The sequence below is a fragment of the Panthera onca genome, chromosome F1, assembly GCF_046562875.1.
Source record: "Panthera onca isolate mPanOnc1 chromosome F1, mPanOnc1 haplotype 2, whole genome shotgun sequence".
Lineage (NCBI taxonomy): Eukaryota > Metazoa > Chordata > Mammalia > Carnivora > Felidae > Panthera > Panthera onca.
Window position 1 is genome coordinate 60,420,074 of NC_138355.1, and position 27,065 is coordinate 60,447,138.

The following is a 27,065-nucleotide window of genomic DNA, read 5'->3' on the forward strand; positions in this document are numbered from 1 at the left end:
CATTTCACATTTTAAATTGGATGTTAATACAACACTGTGGCTGAGCTCATTTTATAATAACATGTCACTCTTTTTTTTTTTTTTAAGTTTATTTATCTATTTTGAGAGAGACGGAGACAGCCGAGTGGGAGAGGGGCAGAGAGAGAGGAAGACAGAGAGTCCCAAGCAGGCTCCACGCTGTCAGGGTGGAGCTCCATGCAGGGCTCGAACTCACGAAACCATGAGATCATGACCTGAACTGAAACCAAGAGTTGGACACTTAACTGACTACAGTAGTATGTCACTCATTGCACGATGAGTTAGTCCCACTGGGTCCCCTGCACTGTGGAAAACAGGATTGAAGAAACATGGTTGTTTCTCCTAAGGCGATCAGATTGTGAACAGGCCAGCAAGACAGGCAACGAAGGTGGTGAATGCAGGGTGTTAGGTGACCACAAGGATGTTGTTAGCACCGACGGATTGGGAGATGACAGGGCCGCTAGGGGTTAGCTCAAGGCCGGAGTATCACAGGGCTCAGGGCTTGGACCCGCTTACATCTCTGGCTTCCCTTATTATGGAATTTTTTACCTTATTTATCTGTGACTCGATCCCCAACAGTTTCTAGTGCACATAAATTAATTAGTAATTAATTAATTTCCTAACAGAGCCCACATTTCTCTTCTCTTGGATCTTTTATGTTTTTTTATGACCATGGTGCCCCCTGGTGGACAAACACACACAGAACAGGCTGGGGCTTCTCTAACCCCAGGAGCCCAGCTTTTTTGGACCTACGGTTAAGAGACCCATTTTATGCTTAAAAGCTGCAATACCTCCCTCTCTCTCTCTGCCCCTCCCCCACTTGTGCGCTCTCTCTCTCTCTCTCTCTCTCTCTCTCTCAAAAATAAATAAGAACATTAAAAAACCAGCTGCAATACATATAGCATGAGTGATATACACTCCGAGAGTTAAATTTCTGAGTCTCCAGGTCTCTGTCTTGTGATCACACCTGACAGGGCAGGTTGGTTTTAGCTCATGAATTTTTGTCTTCAGCCCTGAGGCAGCTGGCACTTCTCTCCCAGGGTAAGAAGTTCAGGACTATGATTAGATGTTCTATGTCTCTTCAGTGTCTTCCTTCTAATTATTTCCCCAGCCTCCTCACCCTTCTTTTGTGCCTTCCAAAGTCTCTGTTCTGGAAGGTTCCATTCAAATCCTATCTTTTCCTTAAAACCTCCCCTGACCAGAGCAGCCTGAGGGCTTGTTCTTCTAAAACCTCCAGGTCAATTCTTGCCTGTGTAGTTAAACCCACGTACAGTGTGGGTTTCTCTCCAATTTTTGCTTTCTCTCGAATTTTCTGGAACCCTCAAAAATATATTGATCGTTAACTTTTCCTGTGTGTATGCCCTGTCTCCCCTGCTGGATTCGAAGGGGTGCTAGTCCATTGATTTTATTTGTCCTGAAAAGTAGGCACCAGTGACCCAGGCTGTGGGCAAATGCCTGAGAAGCTCCCTGCGGTGGAGCCCATAAGGGTGTGGGGAGTACTCTTGATTTGTTCGTATCTGCAAGGGGAGATACAAGGTGAACATATCAGTGTCCTAAGGATCTAGGTCCAGCAGAGGCATGCATAGTTTAGAGTGACCCCCTGTCCATGTCCTTTCTGTCACCCACACCCTCTGTCAATCCCAACCCCTCCATTCGCTCCTCCTTGAGTCCAATGGGATCAGTCAGGAAGGTGAGTTTCTTTTTTTTTTTTTTAAGTGTATTTATTTTTTAGAGAGAGCACAAGTGGCAGGGGGGCAGAGAGAGAAAGGGAGACACAGAATCTGATGCAGGCTCCAGGCTCTGTGCTGTCAGCACAGAGCCCGACGCGGGGCTTGAACTCATGAACCACGAGATCATGATCTGAGCTGCAGTTGGACGCTTAACCGGCTGAGTCACCCAGGCGCTCGGGAGATGAATTTCGATTGCAGTTTTATCAGTGAGAGCAGAGGGAGCATTTCACTGTAGGGGCATGAACTGTCATAGGCAGAGAGAGGACAGGAGGGTGTGTGGCTTCTCGGGGCTGGTGTAAAAGTCTCCCATCTACGGTATAAGTGGCTTCATTAGGTGTCAGCTCACGCGAAGTCCCTACACAGGTGTGTCACAGCTAAGGCTCGGAAGTGCCCTTATGAATTTTGTGCTTTGTCCCCGTAGGATTCTTGGGATGAGCTTCTTATTGGTGACGTCATACTGAAAAGAGTAACGGCTTGTTCCAGGTAAGGCACTTCCTTCCACCCCCGGAGTGGAGACGGTGGGAGGGCCGAGGTCAGCCTGCTTTGTCCCTTGTATGATGCTGTGTGTGTGTGTGTCCAGGTGCATTTTAACCACGGTGGACCCAGACACTGGCGTCATGAGCAGGAAGGAGCCGCTGGAGACCCTGAAGAGGTAGGAGCAGGCACCTCAACGTCTCTGGGAAGCAGAGAAAATAGCACGAACACACAGTCTTGAAGCCGAGGGGGGTCCTAGTGACTGGGTAACTGGGGAGATATTCCTGGGTGCCATGGTTCCCAGAATGTCTCCTTGCATAAATAACTATATTTCTCATTCAGAATTCATGATTCAAAGGAACCGATTTAAGAAATGCATTGTTTAGATATTTTGGCAAATTTGGAACTGAGTCTTTGATGATACCAAATGTTTATTAGGTGTGATAATGGCACTTGGATATAAGATAGATACATATATTTTGGAGAAGGGTGTTGAAGTAATTAGGGGAAATGACATGATGTCTGGGATGTGCTGTATATTACTACAGCACACACACACAAAAAAGGTCACATGGAAAATTGTGTCAAAACTTTGATAAATAGAATCTGGGTGATAATTATATGGGCATTGATGGCAGCATTTCTACTTTTTTTTTTTTTTAATGTGTATTTATTTTTGAGACACACACACACACACACACACACACACAGAGCGGGGGGAGGGGCAAAGAGAGGGGAACAGAAGATTTGAAGCAGGCTCTGGGCTGACAGCAGTGAGCATGATGTGGGGCTCGAACTCTCGAACCGTGAGATCATGACCAGAGCCAAAGTCAGACGCTCAACCAACTGAGCCACCCAGGTGCCCCATCAGCATTTCTACTTTTATGTTAACTTTAAAGTATTCATAATAAAATATTTTAAGTGAAAGATACAGTTACAGAGATAAGTTTAAATGGCATCGAAAGATAGTTAAAATAACACTGTTTTAAAAGCTGATAACAAAATAGCACATATATTTATTTTTTATTTGATTTTACTTTTTAAAATATATAAAAGCACATGAGTAAATAAAGGGCTGGAAGGTTTTGTTTTGTTTTTTGTTTCCTTTAGAGAGACAGAGAGTGAGTGGGGGAGAGGGGCAGAGGGAGAGAGAGAGAGAGAGAGAGAGAGAGAGAGAGAATTCCAAGCAGGCTCCATGCTTAACCTGGAGCCTGACATGGGGCTTAATCCCATGACCCTGGGATCGTGACCTGAGTTGACATTGAGAGTTGGACACTCAACCAAGCGAGCTACCCAGGCGCCCCCAGGACTAGAAATTTATAAACAAAAACATGAATGGAGGTGCTCTTGTGGTAATGGAATTATGAGAAAAAAATATTTTTATATGCAGTCTTTAAAATTCTTTTTAAATGTTTATTTATTTTTGAGGGAGAGGGACACAGAGTGTGAGTGGGGGAAGGGCAGAGAGAGAGGGAGACACAGAATCTGAAGCAGGCTCCAGGCTCTGAGCTGTCAGCACAGTGCCTGATGCGGGGCTTAAACTCACGAACCACGACATGACCTGAGCCGAAGTCGGACACTTTGGCTGAGCCACCCAGGCGCCCCGGGAGAGGTATTCTTGAAATGAATAGCAAATGGCTGCTTTTCACCTGGGTTCCCACCGCTGGGTGTAGAGTTGCAGGAACATTCCAAGAGAGGTACAGACAGCCCAAGGCAGCTCTCATCATTTTCAGGGGCACTGTGGATTCCTCAATGCTCAAAACAACATTAATTAACTTTCTCACTTTAACTTAATATTTATTACCTAATATTAAGAACTTAATATGATCGAGGCATCTGAGTGGCTCAGTTGGTTAAGTGTCCAGCTCTTGATTTTGGCTCAGGTAATGGTCTCAGGGTTCGTGAGATCGAGCCCCGTGGAGGGCTCTGGACCGTGAGCACGGAGTCTGCTTGGGATTCTCTCTCTCTGCCCCTCTCCCACTTGTGTGCTGTCTCTCTCTCTCTCAAAAATAAAATAAACTTTAAAGAAGAACGTAATATCATAGCATACTTGAGAGTTGTATATTTCACTGCATGTACATTTCCCCCCCACCCCAGAAAAAGTAACGAAAATTTTAACTCTAGGACATGATATGCCAGCTGAACTGTGTAGAGGTGAAGTCCACTGATGTCCGCGAATTATTTGCAAATGCAAAAATGTACATGTAATGAATTGAGGGATGGATAAAATGTGATGAAGGAAATACAGTAAAGTGTTACATGTAGTGTCCAGGTGATGAGTAAGTGGGTGTTTGCTATAAAATTCTTTTAACTTGTGTGCATGTTTGGGAGCTGTAATAATAAATACTATGTGTGTTGGAATATTAGTAAGGGGAGTGGGGTTTTGAGAAGCAGCAACGACAGACCAGCTATGCCTCCAAACGCACTCACTCATTCAGTGGCAGAACAAAGCAGAACTTGCTCTTCCTACTTCCTGTGGCCGTAAAGGAGCTGCAGGGAGAGGGGCAGGTGGCCCTGGAAAGAGCCCTGTCCCGGGAGCCGGGAACCCTGGCTCTGCGGCCAGCTGTCCCGAGCGTCGGCCGGTCCCCCTCTCGTGCAGGCCATGGGTGTTCTTCCCTCTGAAACAAGCCGGGTAGGACAGATCTGGATGCTTCTGTGTGCAGACCAGCTGAGCGATTGTAGGAATTGACCATCACCCTTTTTCTGTGCGTCCTGTTCTCTCTCTCCCCCATCACGTGACTTGGTGTCTGTCACCCCCTCCCTCTGGATTTAGAGAGTGTCTCTGTTGGTGGGAACAGCCTCCTGCATCGGGAATCTGTGTTTAGAGAAGGAGGATAATTGACCCCCACACGGAGTGAGGACAAGCAGGCGGGGGTCGCGGGAACCAGCACAGCTCTCCCAATGGTCTGCAGGCTTTCTGCAGCCCAGCACCCCCCAACCCCCCCATGGCTCCTAATCCCCCCGGAGAGGGAGCAGCCCACCTAGGTGTCTTCCCCTGTCTCTGACGGGGATTGGAGCTGCCATAGAGGTAGTAATTTATGCTCTCCCCAGGACAGGTGGCCATAAATCTGGAAGAGAGAGGCCCGGCCACGGGACATAAATCACGGGAAGCGAAGCAAAGCAAACAGTAGCCTCCAGAACACCTTCCCCGCTCTCGGGCAGGTCGCTCTGACGCCAGACTGCTTTGCGTTTTGCCGTGTCCTCAGGTGCCCCGGGGTGTGGTGCCTGCTGGTCCCCAGTCGGGAGACCTGTCTGCCAGCCTCACCCGCGGAGGCCTGGCGCCCGCTGGCAGAATGCAGGTGGCAGAGCAACGAGAGAAGAAATAGGTCAGGCGCTGCGGACCATCCGTGAGCCAAACCCAGGGGAGTCCTTGCCTGGGAAAAGTTCAGAGCGGGCGGCACAGAGGAGGAGGGGAGGTGGGAAAATATGGAGATGGAACTATTCTCTTCTTTAAAAAAAAAAAAAAGTTTTCTTTAAACATTTATTTATATTTTGAGAGAGAGAGAGAGAGAGAGAGCGTGCGCATGAGTGGGGGAGGGGCAGAGAGAGAGAGGGAGACACAGAATCCCCCAGGTGCCCCCCAGTGCTGTTTAATTCTTACCCTGGCCATTGAGGTAGTAGATTGTGAGGTCTCAGAAGTGGCCTGTGCCCCAAGGTGGGGACCCAGAGGTGACCAGAGACCATGCTTGTAGCCACGGTCTGGGCATTGACCAGTAAGTGAGCAGACCGGGCAGAGTGATAATGGGCAGCAGCCGGCACCGGTGCACGTACTTTACAGGTGGCAGCGTTTCCAGTCACGCTTACCCTTGCAGTTTGGAGACCTCTGTTGAAGTTAAACACAGGGGCTTGAACCTCCTGCTCGTTAGAGAAGTTGTAGGTTCCCTACTCATTAAAAAAGGAAAATGCATTAAGAAAGGAACCTTTAAATGCGTTTGTAATTTATTAATCCCCACCAAAAAGTACATATGCGGGGAAGAAAAATCGTAGGCGATCCCCACAAGATACAGCACTCTGTTTGCCGTCTGTTGAACAAAGCTCGGTGTGCACATGAATTTGCAGACCGCTTGCAGTACCCACTCATGTCCACAAGGGGTCGCCGATGAACTCGTTTATGGGGTCTTCCCGCGTCCCTGCGGGGAGGGGTGGGGGACCGTGTTAAAGGGACCGGAAGGTGGGACAAGAGTGGGGGAGGGTTGTAGGGGAGCCCTGGAGGGCTCGACCGCTGCCACAGCGCTTCCTGTTTCGATTCCCAGGCGCCGAAATGGACTGCCGCCTGCGAACCAGGTGACCAAACCTGCGCTTGTACAAACCAACCTTCTTGCCCCGTTTTGCGCTGAGGGGCCGGGCTGCAAGGGGCCCTGCATTCTCAGTTACCTGGTGGGGGGAGTGAGTGTACATGTGAGTGGTTGATGGGAGAAGGCAGGTGAAACCCATGAATGGCCAAACCTTTGTGTAGAAGACTTAATAGCAACCCACTCAGTTTTTCCAGGCCTGTGTCCACACTCGCAAGGAATATAGATGACCAAGGATCAGTCGCATCCTGGGTAGGAAGCCTAGTGACTGTGGGTGGAGGGGCCAGACCTCGGTTCTCAGGCGCCCTTGGCAGTGAGCCGGTCAGGCAAGGTGCCTGCAGCCTGGCGAGGGGCCTCTGGATTTGATCCTCTCCAGTGGCTCATCTGCCCCCTCTGATCCGATGAACGAAATTAGGACCAGGTTGCCACAAACGTTTTTTTTTTTCTTTTTAAAGCACTGTAGAATAAAATTAATGTTTTCTATCAAAATGTTTTGGAGCGCCTGGGTGGCTCAGTCGATTGTTGAGCATCCGACTCTCGATTTCGGCTCAGGTCATGATCCCGGGGTCATGGGATCGAGCCCCACATCGGGCTCTGCACTGAGTGGGGAGCCTGCTTGAGATTCTCTCCCTCTCCCTCTGCCCCTCTCCCCTGCTCCCGTCCTTCCTCCCTCTCTCCCACTCTCTAAAAAAATGTTTTAAATAAAAAGGTGATGTAAAATTGGAGTTAGCTTAAGTGCGAAACTGGAGGAAAACTTTCTCCCGGTTCAGGGGGGTAAGGGGAGAATCTCGCCATGTTATTCCCACACATCTGCCCCTGTGCCCTCCTGTGCTGCTCGTGTTTTCGGCCTGACGAAGATGTTCATACTGAGTCGACTAGAGGGTTTTGCTCACCAACACATTCATCCATTCAACAAATGATTGTGAGTCACTGGTGACCTGTGAGCAGTACAAGGGAGTTTGCCACAGTCCCTGCTCTCCGGGGACCCCCCCCCCCCACACCAATCTTGCAGACAGGTAGACGTGTGCCTTGACTCTAGGACAAGGCATGTGAATGTTCCAGGAGCTGGCAGGGAAAATCGAAGGTGGGAAAGATACTCCCGGCTGGGGGATCCTGGGCTTCCTTCTTAGGAGATGTGGCATTTGAGTTAGGCCTTGAGGAAAGGGTAGAATTATAACGCACGGGGAGGTGGACAAGGGGTGGTGTCCCATAGGAGTCTCTGAGCCAGTAAAATGCAAAGCAAGATAAAAAGACATGGAGAAAGGACACCTGAGTGGCTCAGTCAGTTAAGCCTCCGACTCTTGATTTCGGCTCAGGTCATGATCCCAGGGCCGTGGGATCATGCCCCGTCGCCCGAGTCAGGCTCTGTGCTGAGCATGGGCCCTGCTTAAGAGTCTCTCTCTCCCTCTGTCTCTCTGCCCCTCCCCCCCATTAAAAAAAAAGGACATTTAGTAATCCATTGGAGAGCTACACAGGTTCATGTAAAGGGCAGAGGGGTGACAGGCTTGGAGAAGCTGCTGGGGCCAGGTAGAGAGCCTTGCACGCCCCGCTGAAGAGTTGCAATGCTGTCTTTAGGCACCGGGGAGCCATTGACAGTTTCTGGGCCTGGGAACGACAAGACCAGAGCAAAAGGAAGGAAGTGGCATAGCTTCCTCCCAACCATGAATTGGAAGCCCCGGGGGGGGGGGGGGGTGGCGGTCGGAGAAGGAGGAAAAGAGATGGGTTGGGAAGTTGTCACATTGGTCCGAGCATGCGCATGCCGAGGGCAGGGGGGAGAAGCAGTGAGCCAAGGCAAGGCCGTGGCGCAGGAAGAAGCTCAGGACTTGGCAGCTAGGGACAAGCTGCGGAAAGTGAGGGGCAAGGTGGACTAGATGACCCCGGGGCTCCACGCCCAGGGGCTGGTAGGACGGGCGGTTCTAGTGACAGACGCAGGGGAGCCGGGAGGAGAGCCGCCTGGGGCAAAGGAAGCTGGTAAAGGGTGTCTGAACGTCCCGAGTGCCTCATCTCGTAAGGCCGGCAGAGGGAACATTCCATGGAGAAAAGAAGTGGGGGGCTGGGTGCCTTTCAGGGTTTGTGCTCCGGGTGGGCTGCTCCCCGCATGACCCCAGGAGGCGCCGTCCTGTCAGACCTCGATGGGGTTGGTGCTGTCCGGAGCCGGGCCCCCGGTGGCTGTGGGTTGGGGACGGGGCGGGGGGCGGGCATTGGCTTCAGCTGAGAAGAACCAAGAGGCCATTTGAGCTCTTGCTTCGTTCAGCCAAGACTCATCATGCTCTTTCTCCCATTGCAGTTATCGCCTGTGTGACCCTTCTGAGCAAAAGCTATACGGAAAATCGCCTCTCTTTGGGCAGTATTTTGTTCTGGAAAACCCAGGGACAGTCAGAGTGGGAGATCCTGTGCACCTGCTGGGTCAGTGACAGGAATCCTGTCCTGGAATATCAGATACCTTGAAAAAAGATATCGTCAGAGACGCCAACGCTGGGAAGCACGCCTGTGGAACCGATACCTCAGCAGCTTCTTTGGGTCTGTGACTTCCGGGTTTTTTTTTTGTTTTTTTTTTTTGCCTTTTAGACTTCTTTGTGCCTCAGTCCTTCCCAGGGTCCCAGTGCACAAGGCAAAGAAATAAGTCCTTGGGAGCTTAGTAGGACATCTGCAAGGCACTTAAATGACAAGGCAGAACACCGAAAATCCCTTGTTTAACTGTGATTGTGGAATCTGTTCCCCTTTTCCATTCACCTATCCAGAGGGCTAACCTCCATCGTCTCATTACCACTCCGGAGGAAAGAGAAGAGGAAGAGTGGGGAAGTGTGAAGAATGTTCTGGAAGAATGCAATGGAAATGACATAGCTCCCCAGATAAGGCTGGAGTGTCACATCCCTTTTCTCCTCAAGCCCTGGACTACGTTTTGAGGAGGCGTAAAGACCCCCATCTTCAGGAAACACTTAAGATGTCAACCTCTTATAGATCATCATGGAACTGGCACTTCTACTTCTCAGACAACGTCCACAGGATTGGATGGATCCTTCAATAGCACGCAGTGCCTCTGGGCTGTAGAACAGCAGAAATGTCATGGTGCAAAGTCAACCATTGAGAACAGCCATTGCTGGCAGACGCCCACAGGCAACACGTGGAAAGCAAGACAGACACAGACTTCCTTGTCTTGAGACAAATGTCAAGTACATCTCATTAGTGATCCAAACGTTTTTCCCAACATAGGAGAGTGGGCGGTAGCCCCAGAGAGGGGAAGACGACCGAGACACTGTTAAATGTTGCCCAGTGAAATAGTGGCGCCCCTCTTGGCGGATGAGCAAAAAGAAGCAGAAAGATGACGCCCCCTGGTGGTGGCGAATGATAGCTTAGCCCATGCTGTGGAAAAGATTGAAAAAAAAAATACCTGTGATTGGGTTTTAATTTTCTATCCCTGATTTTTTTTTTTAAGGAAGTGGGGACACCCTCCAGGTACTCTCTGCTTCTCAGCTGTAAGTATTTGATTTCCTAAAAGCTCTCAGGAGGGTGGCTCTGTTGTCACAAAGCCCCCTGGGATCCTTGCTGGTCTCATCAACTCATGGCTGGGCGCTCCTCCTCAAATTCTGGGTGAGAAAGTTCTGGAGTCCGTGGATGAGAAGAAGCGTGATTTTGTGATTTGAAATGGGCCGCTGAAAACCTTTCAAAGAAGAGGAAATCATGTCAGTTCATTAAAAACCGCTATCTAATCTTTCTACTTTCTAATGATTTAGCTCTAAGAGCTGAGGAACCATATCCTTCACTGCTGTTTTGTCCTTAGGAAGCTGACTAAATCATGAAAAAATGTTCCCAAACTGTAAATAAACGGAAGCTACTCTAACTCGTTTCAGGTCTTATGAACTTCTTGGCACAAAAGTCGGACTTTGAAGCCTGACTGATGTGAATGGGCGAAGCCGGTAATTGTGCCGCCCGACCAGAGCCGGGTCTCTTACAGATGGAGCTGCTCACACACAGCTTCCCCAGGCAAACACCCATCTCCGATGGGCTGTCAAGCAAACGTGCTTTTCACGAAAAGCTGTGCGTTCTCCACGTCGGTTTTATAAAAGAGGTTAGTAATCACTGGAATCTAGCCCAGCTCCGAGGTAACCTTGGAGGTCAACAGGTGCATCTATGTGTGTTTTCTGGTTGGTGATTCGCTCCAATTTGTTTTCTGCACCCTTGGCACGAAGCAGAGAGCGAAAACGATCGGTCAGGTCACCTGGCCCATCACCTTCCCCTAGTAAATCCACTTTGTGCTGAAACTACAGGTAGACTGAGGCAAAAATAAGAGTTCGGCAAGTAACGTTACGAATGGGACCTTGGGAACCCGTGGTGGAATGCAGCCGGGAGTTAAGAAACCATGTGAAGATTGACTCTGAGAACAGCCAATAGTTACGCACCAGTGACAAACTCAAGGTTGGTTCGGTAGCTGTTCCTAGGGATTTGTGATCGGTGGCAAGCTGAATGCCTTCGCCTGAATTTCTAGCCCTTTGTAAATAGTAACATCCACTTCCCCAGCGACCCATTCTGTGTCAAAGGCCACACTTCCTGCAGACCCTGTCGTTGTCTGTGGTGCAGAGCAGCCCTCGAATGGAGGGGACGTGCGGACACCGTCGTTTGTCGGGGGTCCCCTTCTGCCCCTCAGGGTGGGAGGAAGATTCCTGTCTGGAGAGAGAAGTTCCAATGACCCCTAGAATCTCAGAGGACCTGCCAAGCTTTGTGTCAGTGAGATTTAAGAGCCATTTACTTGTGTTGATTTTATATTTAATGAGTTGGTTCATGCCCAAGGCCGGGCTGATGCCTCGTTTGTGTTGGATACCGACCATTTGCACACAATTCCACTTGAAATATAGGATCAGGATGAGAGACCGTCACAGACCCTCAGGACGGTCTTACCGCCGTGGGCGATGGACATTCGAGGTCAGGCCAGAACGTCCACTCCTGCTGGGTGTTGTGTTTCATTCTAGGTGGCAATTTATGCTTTCATCGCAGCAGAGAATTAGCAGCCAAGAGCTGGAGATGCTGAGAAGGAGAGTTTGAGAGACGCCCTGGGCAGGCTGCTCAAAGGCTCACGTTCATGGTTGTTCCACAGAAAAAGTGGGAGCTGCACGCCCAGGAGACAGAAGCAGTGACGTGACAGCGGGCAGACAGAAATCAGGCTAGGCACGCTGGAAATCGGGCAGTTGTCCGGCACTGAGAGATCCCCTCCTCCTCTCTTTCTGCCCTTAGGGATGCAGGGGCAGGGTGAGGAGGTGCGCTCGGGGATCGCGGCCAGTTCGGTGAGACCGTGCGGAGGCCGGGCCAGCTTGTGACTTTGGGAAGCCGTCTGTGAGGCTGTGACCCACAGTAATGGCAGGCTGGAGCACCGGGCACGCGACCCCAGGACTCTGATAGGGTGACAAGTTGGAGCGGCCCATGACGGCGGAGAGTCCCTCAGATGTGCCCGAGAGGCTCTCACACCAGGCAGCGACTGTAGGTCTAGCCAGGGCGCTGGTGCCACCCCCGAACACGACGCTGCCCTAGGTCTTGTTGGTCCGTGAAACCCTGAAAGGTTGCCTGCAGGGACGCTCCTGAAAAGGCATTTCTTGGACCGGTGACTCTGGAAAGTCCCGCATACCTCCCTTCGGGCTTTCTTCACAGGCCCAGCAGCTCATGGGACGTGTGGGACCTAAAATGAAGGATTCTGCTCGACACTGCCCTCCCCTACACTCTATACCTGACCCCCTCTCAAGAAATCTGCTCTGACCGCTAGATCTCTAGAGGGAGCACCAGCCAGGGGCAAGGAATCATGATTAGCAGGAATGGTGCCCTCCTGAGAAGGCCCAGCCACATGGAGGAGGCCTCTCTTGGGATGTTTCCTCTTGTCTTTTCTCTCATCCCTCTGACTGGGGCTGAAGGGTGGGACTGAGGCTCAAAGGTGAAAGGAGGTGTGGAGAGAGCGTCTTAGACCAGCTTCGCTATTGTGGCGGACCTTGGGGAAGCCTTCCTTCCCTCTGGACTCATTTTCCAAACCTGCATTCATGGATGGATGGCGGGGATCAGGGTTGGCGGGGCAGACGCAGACTCTAGTCCTGGCCTTATGACACCACACAAGTGCTCCAGGATGCCCTCCGTACCAGGGAGGGGCACGATCTTTCCATCTGTTAGCTTTACCTTTCCCTCGCAACCTCTCAGCTAGAGCTGCCTCCTACTACTTTATTTGTATTATTATTATTTTTTAAATGTTTATTTATTTTTGACAGAGAGAGGGAGACAGGGCATGAGCGGGGGAGGGGCAGAGAGAGAGGGAGACCCAGAATCGGAAGCAGACTCCAGGCTCTGAGCTGTCGGCACAGAGCCCGACATGGGGCTCGAACTCACAGACCGTGAGATCCTGACCTGAGCCAAAGTCGGACGCTCAACTGACTGAGCCACCCAGGCGCCCGACCTCCTACTGCTTTAAGCAGAACTACCCCAGGGTCTTAGTGCTTCTGACCATACACATATACTCCCTTTATACCATGATCTTTAAAAAAAAGTTTTTTTAATGTTTATTGATTTTTGAGAGATAGAGAGACAGAGCATGCGTGACGGAGGGGCAGAGAGAAAGGGAGACACACCCTCTGAAGCAGGCCTCGGGCTCCGAGCTGCCAGCACAGAGGCCGATGTGGGGCTCGAACTCGCAGACCGTGAGATCATGACCTGAGCCGAAGTCAGACGCTTCACTGACTGAGCCACCCAGGTGCCCCCCTTTACACCGTGATCTTATATCAGTAAGAGCACCGTTTGGTTCTACCACTTTCTTAGAAATGGACAAGTGAGTTTTGATAGTGCCTGAATTTGCCCAGTTTCAAGCAAGGGGAAGAATCTGGTTGAAGGAGTCAACAAATGCTCTTGGAATTGGGATAATAGAAATGTGCCTGAGGTATCCCTTTGTCTGCTTTGACTGCAGCGTCTTCAGAGGAAGAGGCCCAGGCAACAGCTTTGGCCATGATCCTGGTCTCCCTCAAAACACAGCTGATAGGGGACTGGTGGGGCCATCTGGTCCCATCCTCTTGGGCCGAGCTCAGAAAGAGGAGTTGCCCTAATCACATTATTAGTCTTCCTGGACAGGCTGTAGTAACAAAAGGGGCTGAGAAGTGCCTTCTGATTTAACTTGTTCCAAGGCCAATTTTGATGGGTGGGTCAAGTTCAATCACGTTTGGATATTGACCAACCTAATCTATTCGCCCTTGGTGGTCGTCAGTCGGGCCCCCATACCTTCACAGGGCATTCTAGACTGCACTTCCTCCCACTTCCCTCATGAAGCCCACAGACCCTGATTCTTTCCCTTCCTTTCCTTCTCCGTACCTTCTACCAATCCCTGACCTGTATCTTCCGTAGTCCAGACTCCAGTATTGGCGGAGCTCAGTGGGACCTAAGTTAAGGCTAACTTCTAGCTCTGTCTTTGGGATTTGCTGGGAGTAAGGTAAAGAAAGTATTGTCATAATTATTTCTGATTAGTATTTTTACACCTAATAAAGTCTCAAAGGGATTGTGGTCTAGGGGAGGGGCACCTCCCAGATGACCTTGCCCAGCAATTAAATCGGCTTGTTAGTTGGAGGCCCAGGATGGCCGAGGACAGCTGGAGAACTCTTCTTTGCAAGCAGCTCTGGTTAACATCAACCGGGAAAGCTCTCTGTAAACACATGAATAATTGATCGTCCAGCGTTCACATAGCTACTGAGGATCTGAGCCTGTATGACTCATTTGCAAGCCATTCCTGTCGTCTGGATGCCATAACATTGGAGGAATGATGATCGTTTCTTGGAGATTCTTCTGTGGCCAGAGTTGCCAAGACCAAGGCTGTAATGGTTTGTTATGATGACCTTTGTTATTCCATTAGGCTCAATTGCTTTAAAAAATGATGTGTGCATACTTTAGGAACGTTTTTACCCTTTACGTTGACCTGACATCATAGTTTATATTACAAAATGTATTAATGACAGAGGAGTGTTTTCATGTCCCAAGGACAAATTTTAACAACCATAATCTGCCCTTAGTCACCATAAATATAAATGTATTGGTCAAACAGATCTCGTTAATGTGGCCAAGATAAATGCAAGTCTATATTTTAAGGCAGTTGAAGTTCTAGAGAATATTTGGAGCTTTTTGTGGGGCTAAGAGATCTTGTGTATGTGCTATCAAAAAGCTGAGAAAATTAACATGTTCCCCCCTCTGGTTTTCTCTTTGGACCGATATAACGTCTTGGGATGTCAAGTAAGATTGTTCACATAGTTTCTGGACTCCATTAATGCCTGATGGGGTGAAGCTTAGTTCTTAAAGCTGTATTCTTTTCATTGTGCTCACAGTGCTTTTGAAAAGAAACAACGTATTTCAAGGCTTTAAAAAAATTTTTTTTTCCTAAATGCTTATTTATTTTTGAGAGAGAGACAGAGTGTGAGCAGGGGAGGGGCAGAGGGAGAGGGAGACACAGAATCCGAAACAGGCTCCAGGCTCTGAGCTGTCAGCACAGAGCCCGACGTGGGGCTCGAACTTACAGACCGTGAGGATCATGACCTGAGCTGAAGCCAGACGCTTAACCGACTGAGCCACCCAGGTGCCCCTAAAGATTTCAAGTCTTAGTGATGTGTTGCTCAACGACATTTTCCTGTATTACACTGTGCCTTCAAGTTTTAATTATATTAGTGCCCCCTGCCCCACCATCTTGCTTCCTGTAGGAGGAGCCCCTTTTCAACAGATGTGAGGCTGACATTTTGCATCATTTTAGTTGACAACGTCTATACACTGGCAGACGACCTTCTGGCCGCGGGCTGTAGGACTGGTCGAACGCTTCGTCTTCCTCTCTGTGACGCCACACTCAGAAGTGTTGGCCTTTGCTGGCGGTGTCCACATTTTAAGCTTCTCAGGCAGAAAATAAATCCTTGTTTAGAATCCTTTTTAATCACGTTCTTATTTTGGACCATGAAAACGTGTTTAATACAGTAATGTCTCAAGTGCTGCTCTCTGAGAGAGCACACTGTTTACAGGGCTGAGTTCATCTCCCCTGGATATGGTAAACACGGAGCCACAATTGAATTCTGTGTGGATTATGGTCACCTGGCAATGACCGAGGAGTACTTCAGATAAAACCATTTCCCCTTCTTCCCTTAGAAGAATCTTCTCTTCTGAATCTGCTGTAGTCCTTGTTAGCACCACACAATGGGCTTTTGAATCACGATTTTGCCTGGTTAACCTCCCTGGGATTGGGGATTGAATTCTTTTCTTTCTTTCTTTCTTTCTTTCTTTCTTTCTTTTCTTTTGGTTTATTTTTATGTATTGTGAGAGAGAGATAGAAAACAGGGGAGGGGCAGAAACAGAGAGAGGGAGACAGAAACCCAAGCAGGTTCTGCATTGTCAGCACAGAGCCCAACTCGGGGTTCGAACTCACAAAAAACGTGAGGTCATGACGAGCCGAAGTCAAGAGTTGGATGCTTAACTGACTGAGCCACCCAGGCACCCCGTGGGACTGAATTATTTTCTCAATTTCGTGGTATGGAGATAGTTCCGTGATAACCTCCTGTGTGGCTTAAACCTTTGATTCATTTAGAAAGTGAGGCACGGATACCCATGTTCATGGCAACACTATTCACAATAGCCAACGGGTGGAAACCACCCAAGGGTCTGCCGATGGCCGAATGGGTAAATAAAATGTAGTGTATGTCCAGAGTGGAATGTTATGCAGCCTTAAAAAGGAAGGAAGTTCTGACAGGTGTCACAGCATGGACGAAGCTGGAAGACATTATGCTGAGTGAAATAAGTCACCAAGCCAGTCACCCAAGGGCCCAAACTGCACGATTCCGGTTGTAAGAGGTAGCTAGCGTCTCGGAAGCAGACAGTAGGACGGTGGCTTCCAGGAAGCAGGGGAGGGGGTGGGGGTGGAGACAGATTCAGTTTTGCAGGAGGAAAGAGTTCTGGGGATGGGAGTGGTGGTCGTTGTATAGTCGTGTGAACGGACTTCATACCACTGAACTGTATACCTCACAGTGGCTAAGAGAGTACATTTTAAGTTATGTGTATCTCGCCACAGTAAAAAAAAAAAAAAAAAAGAGTAATAGAAAAATTCGGGCTCATCAGAGAGTTGGAGCTGATTTAATCCAAACTGAAAGGCCTCTTTTCTGGAAACAGCCCAGCGCTAGCCACTGAGGACCCCCACCCTCATCCAGAACATCAGAACTCCCCTCGCTGAGACTAAGGAGAATAAGAAATTGACACATAATGGCTTTAACCTCAGTCTTGATGGAGGGTGACATAATTTAACTTTAGACTTTACTTTTTGGTCTTAATTTCTTTGGAGCTTAACTTGTAAGGGGATTTAATTTTGAGCTTCAGACTCTCTGGTAAATATATATATATATATATATATATATATATATATATATTTAAAGGTTTATTGATTTTTGAGAGAGAGAGAGGGAGCATGCATGCAAGTGAGTGGGGAGGGTCAGAGAGAGAGGGAGACACAGAATCCAAAACAGGCTCCAGGCTCTGAGCTGTCAGCACAGAGCCCGACACAGGGCTTGAACCCACAAGCTGTGAGATCATGACCTAAGCTTAAGTCGGACGCTTAATGGACTGAGCCACCCAGGCACCCCGTAATTTAATATTTTGAGAGAAGTTCAAATGCAGAACATCTTATTGTTGGCATTTTGTTTTTGGGGTGCCTTCATGATATCATTGGATTAAACTGTATCATTTCTAATAGGTTACGTTGGTTGAGGAGGCTGAAGATAAACTGAGATGGAAAATAGAAGAGAATCTATATTTTCTGTCTTGACTACAGAAAGGCCTTGAAGAACACAATGTCCTGTATTGACCCATCTCAGAATCTTATGGGGGCAAAAACCCACACTGCTTGCCCAGGAAGATCTATGATGGAGCTGTGGCTGGTGTTAGGGGTGCTGAAGGGTACTGTCCCACTTCTGGATGGCCAGAGGCATTGTGGGTAGACACGGTGGGTCCAAAGAACAAAAAATGGAAGAATTTCAGGGCAGAGGTGGCAACTTCCCTGTAATAAACTGCTTCAGTATTACAATCACACTTACCCTTAATGTACCCCAAGGAAGGGATGTGAATTAGTCTTGGCCTCTCTCTGCCTCCTCACATCCTCCTACTCAGGAGGGATCTGACTGGGGAACCTGGGAGCCGCAGTTGAGCTCTGCCCCCCGCCCCCCTTCCACCTTGCTTCTTGGGCTCTGCTCATCTTCAAGGTGCGGGGTCCCGGGCGTCTTTGGGCCAGGTGGTGAGCTTGGCAGAAAAGCCCTGCCCTTATTGGAAGAAACCCTGCAGCTTTGTCTGGTGCTGCCTGAGGCTGGATGGATGAATTCAACCCCGGGATCCAGTGGGAGAAACTCCATGCCTCTATAATTCTGAAGCACGTCCTTGCCAAGCAAACTTTTATCAGTAATAAAACAGACACTGTGATCTAAAACGAGAGGATTTTTAGAAATCTAACCCATGGCCACCTTCTCGTTATGCCTTCGCGTGTGTAGCATGTCATGAAGTCTGCAGAGCCCTGTCACCCGTGCACGCTGTTTGACCTTCTGACGATCCAGGAAGGTCGGATGGATGTGAAAGCTTTCCGTGAGCTCCTTCGGTATTGTAACCGCACTTTCCCTACCCACGTCAGTCGTGTCTGTGAGGTTTGAAGACGTTAAGGGACTAGCCTATGTTATAGGCGAGTACAATTAGATTACTAGAATTAGATTATTAGATTGATAGAAGTCGATGATTAGCTATGGTTACTCACGCCTTCTGGCTTCTGGAAGTGTGCTGCTAAAGAATCAGTTGGCAAGAATTATTTCAAAGAGTGGTAGTATCTTCAACTGGAAACTGGTTTAATCCTATAATCAATCTCGTTTTGAAGCATTTGCTTATGACTTAATGAAGGGACCTTTAAGATCAGTGTATGTAAGTCGTAGTTTGTCTGTGACTCACGTGGGAACCCTGGGTCAAGTGGATATTCCTGTATCTGACATGTAGGTGTCCTGATGTGGGTCTGCAGCGGGACTTACGAAGTCCCATTTTTATAAAAACCCAACTGTCCTCAACTCTTACCTGATTTTCTGTAGACCAAGTTCTTACAATCCTCACCCTACTTTAGTGCTGATGTTCTCCTTAATGGTGGCCAAAGAAACACTGGAGTAACAGATCCCAGCTTTCTTTGAAAAATGGAACTCACTAAATACGTATAGTGCAACATGGACGCACACAGTTTGGATGATGGGTTTATACTCATCCAAACACACAGAGGCGCCTCCAGCCCTCAGGGGGCCAGAGTCCCCCTTCTGGAGGCAGTGGAGGACCATCTGTGCCCTGACAGAGAGTAGAGCTCTGAAGCCACCAAACCTATGACCCAAGCCTCCGAGCAATTGAGTTCACTGCCATGTCATTAACTACTCCTGAATTAATTTGCCAGGAAGGGGCAATGCTTGGGGTTTAAGAGTTGTTTACAAGTTGGGCAACAAACGCCATGTGCCTGTGTGGGGCAGGGGGGAAGAAATGAGAAAGTATGCTTTGTAAGAATATTTGCTTCTTTTTTAAATCAATTAATGCCTTTCAATGAATCAACACATAAGAAGGAGGACCAAAATGCTAATAACATAAAGAGTAGGGGAGCCGGTGGTATGGGTTTAAAAAATGTTTAAAGACAAGGTAAGGATGGGGCGCCTGGGTGGCTCAATCGGTTAAGCGTCCGACTTCAGCTCAGGTCGTGATCTCACAGTTTGTGAGCCCGAGCCCTGTGTCGGGCTCTGTGTTGACAGCTCAGAGCCTGGAGCCTGCTTGGGGTTCTGTGTCTCCCTCTCTCTCTGCCCCTTCCCCCCTCAAAAAAAAAAAATAAACGTTAAAAAAAAAAAAGACAAGGTAAAGATTAGTAATGGATGGGTAATTGCTACATTCTCGAAGGGCGCAGGGAGACGCTGTGTGCCTACTGGTTTTTCTCTTTCTATCTCCCAGCCAAGCTTTGGAGGAAACCCTTTCCATGCGAACTGGAAAAGATGAATTTCAAGCTTCATTGAGAGCTCTAAAACCTTAAATCCTTCTTGAAAATAACCTGCCTCTCAGGAATTTTTGGTCCCCTCAAATTATAAAGCTTTTCCTTGGGCTGTGGAATGGCTGCATTATTAACTGTGATTACTTAAGTCTCTGAATAGAAGGATGTAATAAATCTGAAAGTATTTGTTCTGGTTTGTGACTAAGCAAAACTGTATAATATTAAATCAGATGTTGTTATAAACATATGAAATGGCACATTTTTTTCCAACTTGGGGCATTGTGGTACAAAGCTTCTGAGAACCTAAAAAAAAAAAAAAAAAGAAATGTTTTTACATTCTTGGGTACTGAGACTGGTTTCTGCTGGGTTTTCTTCTTTCTGAGCATGAATGCCAAATACGAGTCCTTCTGTTTAGATCTCTGTGTTTTCCCAGTGAGTTAGCGAGGTTGAGTCGAGGTGTTCTTCCTTCTTTGCAAGCTCTTCTCTGGGGTGGAACCGGTGACCCAGATCATGTGTGTATGATTGTGTGTGAGTCTGTTTGTGTGTCCATGTGTGCCTGTCGGGTGGAGAAATGAATGCAGCTGAGTACCCTGGAATGTTCTGGTTGGAAGGGCTCTTAGGCACGAGCTAGATCACCAGCCTCCTCATTACCCAGGACATGTTTTCAAACTTAGGTTCAAACGTGTGTGGGAGAGAAAGCCATACGAATCTGGGGGTGGGGAGGAATTTCGAAATCCAAGGCCAGGTTTCTAGGTTAGGCTCGGTGGCCTCTAGCTTTGTTAGGGAACAAAGCTACGCGTCTGACTTCGGCTCAGGTCATGATCTCACGGTCCGTGAGTTCGAGCCCCGCGTCGGGCTCCGTGCTGTCAGCACAGAGTCGTCTTCGGACCCTCTGTCTCCCTCTCTCTCTGCCCCTCCCCTGCTCGTGTTCTCTCTCTGTCTCTCTCCCTCTCTCTCAAAAATAAATAAACATTTAAAAAAGTTTTTCAGTTATTACAGTTTTTCTTGTGTTGGCACCTATGGGTAATTTTTCTATTATTTTTCACAATTAGGATAATACATTTACATTAAAAATAGAACTATAGCCTCAGAATACTTGTGTACTTAATAATCACCTTTTACAAAGATGATTTAGGATATTAATAGCGTTCTACAAATTGTTTAGAGCTGCACTGTCCAGACGGTAGCCATTAGGGGCTATTGACATGTGGCTGGTCCAAACTGAGATACGTTGTACATGTAACGTACATACAGGATTTCAAAGACTTCGTAAAAACGAAGGAGTATAAGGTAACTCAGCAATTGTTCTTAAAACGATTACATGTTGAAATGATAACAATTTGGATAAATTGGATTAAGTAAATTATTGGAATTCATTTCATCTGTTTCTTTTTTTCTTTTTTTAAATTTTAAAAAATGTATTTGTTTTATAAAATAAAATATTTTCTAATGTTTGTTTATTTTTGAGAGAGACCGAGTGCGAGTGGGGGAGGGGCAGAGAGAGAATCACAGAATCCGGAGCAGGCCTCAGGCTCCCAGCTGTCAGCACAGAGACCGATGTGGGTCTCGAGCTCACAAACCTCGGGATTGTGACCTGAGCCACAGTCGGATGTTTAACTGAATGAACCATCCAGATGCCCCTAATTTTTTTTTGATGTTTACTTATTTTTGAGAGAGAGAGAGAGAGAGAGACAGAGCATGAGCGGGAGAGGGGCAGAGAGAGAGATACACACACAGAATCCAAAGCAGGTTCTAGGCTCTGAGCTGTCAGCACAGAGCCTGATGCGGGGCTTGAACTCACAGACTGCGAGATCATGACCTGAGCCGAAGTCGGACGCCTTACCGACTGAGCCACCTCGGCGCCCCTCATCTGTTTCTTTTTAATGTGGCTACTAGAAAATCTATTTATTTACTTATTTATTTATCCTTAAGTAATCTCTACGCCCAACTTGGGGCGTGAACTTACAGCCCTGAGATCGAGAGTTGAATGCTCTACCGAGGGAGCCAGCCAAGCGCCCTGCTACTAGGAAATTTAAAATGACATATGTAGATGTTGCATGGAGGAGAGAAGGTCAGCATCCCCTTTGACAAGGATAGAAGAGGGGGCCTGTGCGGCACACACATAGTTACAACACACTGCCACCTACTTGATGGCATCTAAAGGTGGTTTTGAGAAAAGGAGAGTGACCCCTGAGTGGGTACCAGGTATCCTTTTGGGGTAACAAACATGTTCTGAATAAACAGTGGCGTTGGTTCCATAATAGCGTGAATGTCCTAAGTGTCACGAATGATACATTTTATGCTCGGTGTATTTCACCAACATAAAAAATCGCATATGTGTCTCCCGTTACACTTCTGTTTTCAACGTTTGTTTCAAGCGGAGAGGTGGGGGTGTGGCTTTGCTGAAAACAGCGTCTCTAGAAATAGAGAAAAAGGTGGAGAGAGGCAAGGACGGGCTGACGTCTGGTGGGAGAGGTTGGAACGCTCTTCTTCCGGGGCCCCCATCTCCTCATACTGGCTTCCTCTTATCTCACTCCATGTCCCTCCCCACTTGGCCTTCCGCCCGCTGCGTGGGGGCTTCTCCCTGAGATGACTCTTTCCCTAAAATTCCTCGCAGTTTATGTGGCGTTAAGGAGTTAGGGATCTTGATGGTTGGAAATAGAAGACAGCACCCAGCTCGGGCTCAGCCCCCGCCTCCCAGATATTGCTGATGAAGAGAAAAAATAAAATCTTTTCTGTGCACCTCTGGGATCCAGCTTCTTCAGAGGGAATCCCATGAGGTGAACTGACGTGTGGTGTTGGAAGCCGGGACAGCGGTTGAGGGGGGTGGGGGCTCGGGGTCGGGAGGAGGTGGGTGGTGGTGAGGTTGGGGCCTAATAAAGGGCTGTGGGACATACTCTGTTATGGGTCTGGTCGCCGATGATCTCAGTGTCTCCATCTTGTGAAACTCTGTGGGGCTTGGGGCTGGGGTACTTTTCCGAACGCCCCGAATGCACATCCATAAAAGGTTAAAAAGCCAACAACACATCACCCTGTGAGGTGCACGCTCTTTTGAGTGGAAAGCTGACAGCTCTGGAGAGGGTGAATGCACGTTTCGTGAGCATGGCCGCCAGGGACCTGGCTTGACAAGGGCCGTCGGCAGAGGCCCAGACGAGGGGGCCTTTGGAGGTCCTTCCCCGGTCTAGAGACCTGTGAGTGACCTCAGAAAATTCACCTTGGTACTTTATCTCCTGTCTCTCCATCTGGGGGCATCCACGCCCTCAGAGACCAGGGCGGAGGGGTGTCAAGGGTGAGGTGTCGCTGACCAAGAGGCGGGCTGAGCTGTTGGTGTAGGTGAGACCGCTGAGGACGGTCGCGTTCGGAGGGACAGCCCCGGGGTGAGCGGGGCCCTGGCTGCGGTTATCACCCACGGAAATCCTGTGTGGTGGTACATCCCACCCTCAGCCAAGTCTGGAGAAGAGATGCTGGGGAGCAGGGGGGCCGGGAGTTCTAATGGGGGAGCTCGTTAGCCAGATAGCGGCTGGGGAGAGGCACCGGGGACGTGGGTTGGAGGAGAATAAGCGGAAGCGGGGAAGGAAAAATAAATAAATGAGATAAGCAGCTTCATCTGCTTTCTCCCTTATTACTCTTTTAGTCTGTGCTGGGGACTGCAGTTCCCCCCCCCCTTCTTGCTGCCCCCCCCCCCCATCTCCTTTCCTGGAGAAAACAGCCTGGAGACTGATTTTGCAAACCAGGCCCGGCTCCTCCCTCCTTGCCCTGCACCCACCCCGCCGCAGTGAACTTTCGGGGTGGACGGGCTTCCCAGAGCCACCCCCCTCCCCGGGGCAGGGGCTTCACAAACTCGGACCCCGGCCCTCCACCTCTGAAGTGCAAAGAACACAAGGCCATACGCGCAGGGGGACCCCCTCCCCACTCTCCCCTGCACCAGGGACACCAAATGCTGGGGTCACCACGAGGTAGCCAGGTCAAGAGAGCTTAGTAACAAGGTCGTCGGCCTGTGGGGAGGTTTCCCTTGCGTTGGAGCACAGCCGGGGGTGGTCAGACTGGCCCCCTGCTGAAGCGCTCACGTCCAGGGGTCCACCTGCCTGCTGGAACAGAAGGCTCCAGGTCCCAACATCATCATCGTCCGCTTTCCTTGGAAGAAACTCTGGCCTTCATGTGACAGGCAAGAGGGAACGGGCAAGTGGCCGGGAGAGCAGCCCGACCACACTCCAGCTCTGGTTCCACTGAATGTGTGACCAGGGCTTTGCCGACCTCTGTGCAGACATCCATAGTAGAGGCATGATGTTGAGGGGAGGAACAGAGAGAGAAGGAGACGCGGAAGCTGAAGCAGGCTCCAGGCTCCGAGCTGTCAGCACAGAGCCTGACGTAGGGCTCGAACTCGTGGACCGTGAGATCACGACCCGAGCTAAAGTCGACGCTTGACCAACTGAGCCACCCAGGCGCCCCGAGACTCACTTCTTCTACAGCAACTGATGCCTTTAGAAGTTTTTCTATGTTGCTTATTTGGACCCAAGCCAATGGACTCCCCCCTCTTCTATACCTGCCTCCTCAAGCACATGCCTCGGTTTGGAGATGAGATGTGCCAGGGAACATTTGAGAGGGGAAGGGAGGCCAGGGGCAGCCATTTTGAACACCCGTTTACTGCTTCGCTGCCCTCTGAGTGTTGTCCATAAGATTGTGAGGTCTTAAGAGGTAAGGATGAGATCTTGAAGCCATTCACTAGATACTTATGGAGAACCTACTATGGGTGAGGCACCATTAGTCATGAGCAAGACAGACACAGGCATTGCAGTCATTAATGGAGCTGGTGGTGCAGTAAGGGAGCCTGGCATTAACCAACGAATGACACAGGTAATTAATTGCAAGTGTGATGAGTGCTCTGAAGGGGGAAATGCAGGGTGCCAAGGGGGTGTTTTAGTTGAGTCCTGAAGAATAATGGCCTCAGCCCAGGGAAGGGTGTGGCGGAGGTTAGGGTCAGACGTCGGGAAAAGCATTCCCAGCAAACAGTCCATATGTCCATATTCCTCCATGAGAAGGGCGTAACGCCATAGTCTGCCTCTCCCCATCCGACCCCCAGCCTCTCATCTCGACACCTCTGGAAGTCTGCGAATGTAGTTTCTTGACTGGACACAGAGAGGCTGTGCTTAATTATGAAACCATCCCAATTTGTCCACTTTCCTATTATCCACGTAAAACTTGCCTGTTCCATGGGGCACCTGGGTGGCTCGGTCGGTTGAGCGTCTGATTTTGGCTCAGGTCATGATCTCACGGTCCGTGAGTTCGAGCCCCGCATCAGGCTCTGGGCTGACAGCTCGGAGCCTGGAGCCTGCTTCGGATTCTGTGTCTCCCTCTCTCTCTGCCCCTCTCCTGCTTGTGTATGCTCTCTCTCTCTCTCTCTCAAAAGTAAGTAATAAACATTAAAAAAAAAAACCCACTAAACTTGCCTGTTCCTTTTTGCTGTCCCCTCTCAACCCCTTACATAAGTGACCAAAAGAGAAACCCGAAGAAAACACACACTCCCGGAGTTTATTATAGTTATTATGACCCAGACAGACTTGAAGACTAGAATTTAATGGAGTTTTTTCTCACATTCCCTGGGGATTTGAAGGGCTTCCCCTGCCCCCCTCCCTTCCCCCCTCCCCCCGCCACTGGCCATTGAAGTGGACGATAAAAACACATTCCTTTCTTAAAAGAAAAGAAAAGCCCTTCTGAATTCAGAGTTGGTTATCCTAAAAGCAGAGCATTTGTTCCATATTCTCGTCTCTGTGAACCTATCTCTTCCCTCTCCTCCCCTTTTGATGTATTTCTCTGGTGGGGTAATAAGCAAAAGAGAGAAGTTGGGTTTTAGTCTCGGCTCTTAACCTTGCCGTGTGACCCTGGCTAACCCACTTTTCCTGTCTCAGCCTCAGTTTCTTCAAAGGCAAACGTGAGGACGGATCACAGGCCTCCGGTTTCTTTGGAGCGCTAACACTCCTCGTCTCTCCTGGGAGAACCTCAACAGAGAAGCAATTCAACCAGCAGCTCCCAGCCCCATCCTGAGAAGTCAGCATCGGCTGAAAATCTCCTTTCTCAGGAGGGAAACTGGAGGCGAGGCCTTCCTTGTCCTCAAAGGTCACTTAGGCGGAGCCAATGTAAGTGTTAGCAAAGGGTGAGCTGCCCTCTCTCCAGCTTGCCTTGTCCCCACATGCACCTGTCTGCACTTCTACGGGCCTTTGGGACTCCAGAAATCTTTCCTTAGTTCCCCCAGCTATACCTACTGTTCCCCACATGCATTTCCACCGTTGTGACCGTCCAGACCAAGACGGAAACACCTCCAGGATCCTCGTCGGTGACACAAATGACAGAAGACGTCTGGGTGAGGCGCACGAGTCCACCGGGTATGACAGGTAGGGACACAATCACCTCTGGGCCTGCGCTCCATTGAAAGGGATCTAAGTTCCACGTAGCTCGGACCAGGTGGCATCATTCTGGAATAAGCACGCGCTGTTTGCCAGAGAGTCCGCTGGTCTTTCAAGAGAATCGATATGTATATCTTTTTTAATTTTATTTTTTATTTTTTAAAATTCACATCCAAATTCGTTAGCATATCGTGCAACAATGATTTCAGGAGTAGATTCCTTAATGCCTCTTATCCATTTAGCCCCTCCCCCCCCCCCACAACCCCTCCCGCAGCCCTCAGTTGGTTCTCCATATTTATGAGTAAGAGAATGGATATTTTTAAGTCAAATGTGGCTCCGTTTCTAAAAATCATGACGTGGGCCAAAGACAAAAGTCCATGGATCAGATTTAACCTGTGGCTGCTGGTTTTGCTACCTGTGTGTGTAGACACAGCATTCGGTCCTTTACACATTCTACCTGGTGTTTGCAAAACCTGTAATGCTTCTCCGCGCACTCATTCGTTTAATAAGTAGTTGCCACCGACCGTGAGCTGGTCCTGTGGAGGACGCCGGGGAGAGTAGGTGACTAAAATGCAACTCACTGGAAGTTTGGGACAGCGGTGCGAGCTGGAGCTGGGCCCGAGCTGGCCCGCCGATTATTGCCTATCATTCAGGGCTGTGAGCACGGGAGGGTCTTCTTGTGTTCTACTCCGTCTCTCTCAGCCACCGCTTTAGAAACACTTCGGTCCTGGGGCGCCCGGGAGGCTCAGTCGGTTAAGCGTCTGACTTCGACTCCGGTCACGATCTCGCGGTCTGTGGGTTCGAGCCCCGCACGGGCTCTGCGCTCTCATTGCAGAGCCCTACTTCAGATCTTCCGTCTTCCTCTCTCTCTCTGCCCCTCCCTCGCTCTCTCGCTCTCTCAAAAAATAAATAAATAAACGTTAAAAAAAAAAAAAGAAGAAAGAAACATTTGGGTCCAAAAACAAACAAACAAACAAACAAACCAAATGCAAGGACGGCCTAGGTGGATCAGTCGGTTAAGAGTCTGAGTCTTGATTTCAGCTCAGGTCAGGATCTCACGGTTTGCGAGTTCCAGCCCCACGTCAGGCTCTGAGCGGGCAGTGCCGAACCTGCTTGGGATTCTCTCTCCCTCTCACTC

The 27,065-nt window shown here is 49.2% G+C and overlaps 1 protein-coding gene and 1 non-coding gene across 3 annotated transcripts in view; both read left to right on the forward strand.

The window, feature by feature from the left end:
* Nucleotides 1–26,815, forward strand: part of MTARC1 (mitochondrial amidoxime reducing component 1) — a 39,669-nt gene extending 12,854 nt beyond the window's left edge. The window contains exons 5-7 of one of the 2 annotated variants that reach the window (XM_078441088.2): nucleotides 2,170–2,231; nucleotides 2,329–2,400; nucleotides 25,433–26,815. In XM_078441088.2, coding sequence (XP_078297214.2) covers nucleotides 2,170–2,231; nucleotides 2,329–2,400; nucleotides 25,433–25,568 — 270 coding nt within the window. In that variant the 3' untranslated portion in view covers nucleotides 25,569–26,815. Of the gene's footprint in view, nucleotides 1–2,169; nucleotides 2,232–2,328; nucleotides 2,401–8,801; nucleotides 17,370–25,432 lie in introns of those variants that run through there. The other variant, XM_060643220.3, reaches the window with a different exon arrangement.
* On the forward strand, nucleotides 21,577–21,697 carry LOC132686988 (U6atac minor spliceosomal RNA). Its single transcript, XR_009613938.3, has one exon. It is a non-coding gene; the product is annotated as a U6atac minor spliceosomal RNA (small nuclear RNA).
* Nucleotides 26,816–27,065: the final 250 nt, after the last annotated feature.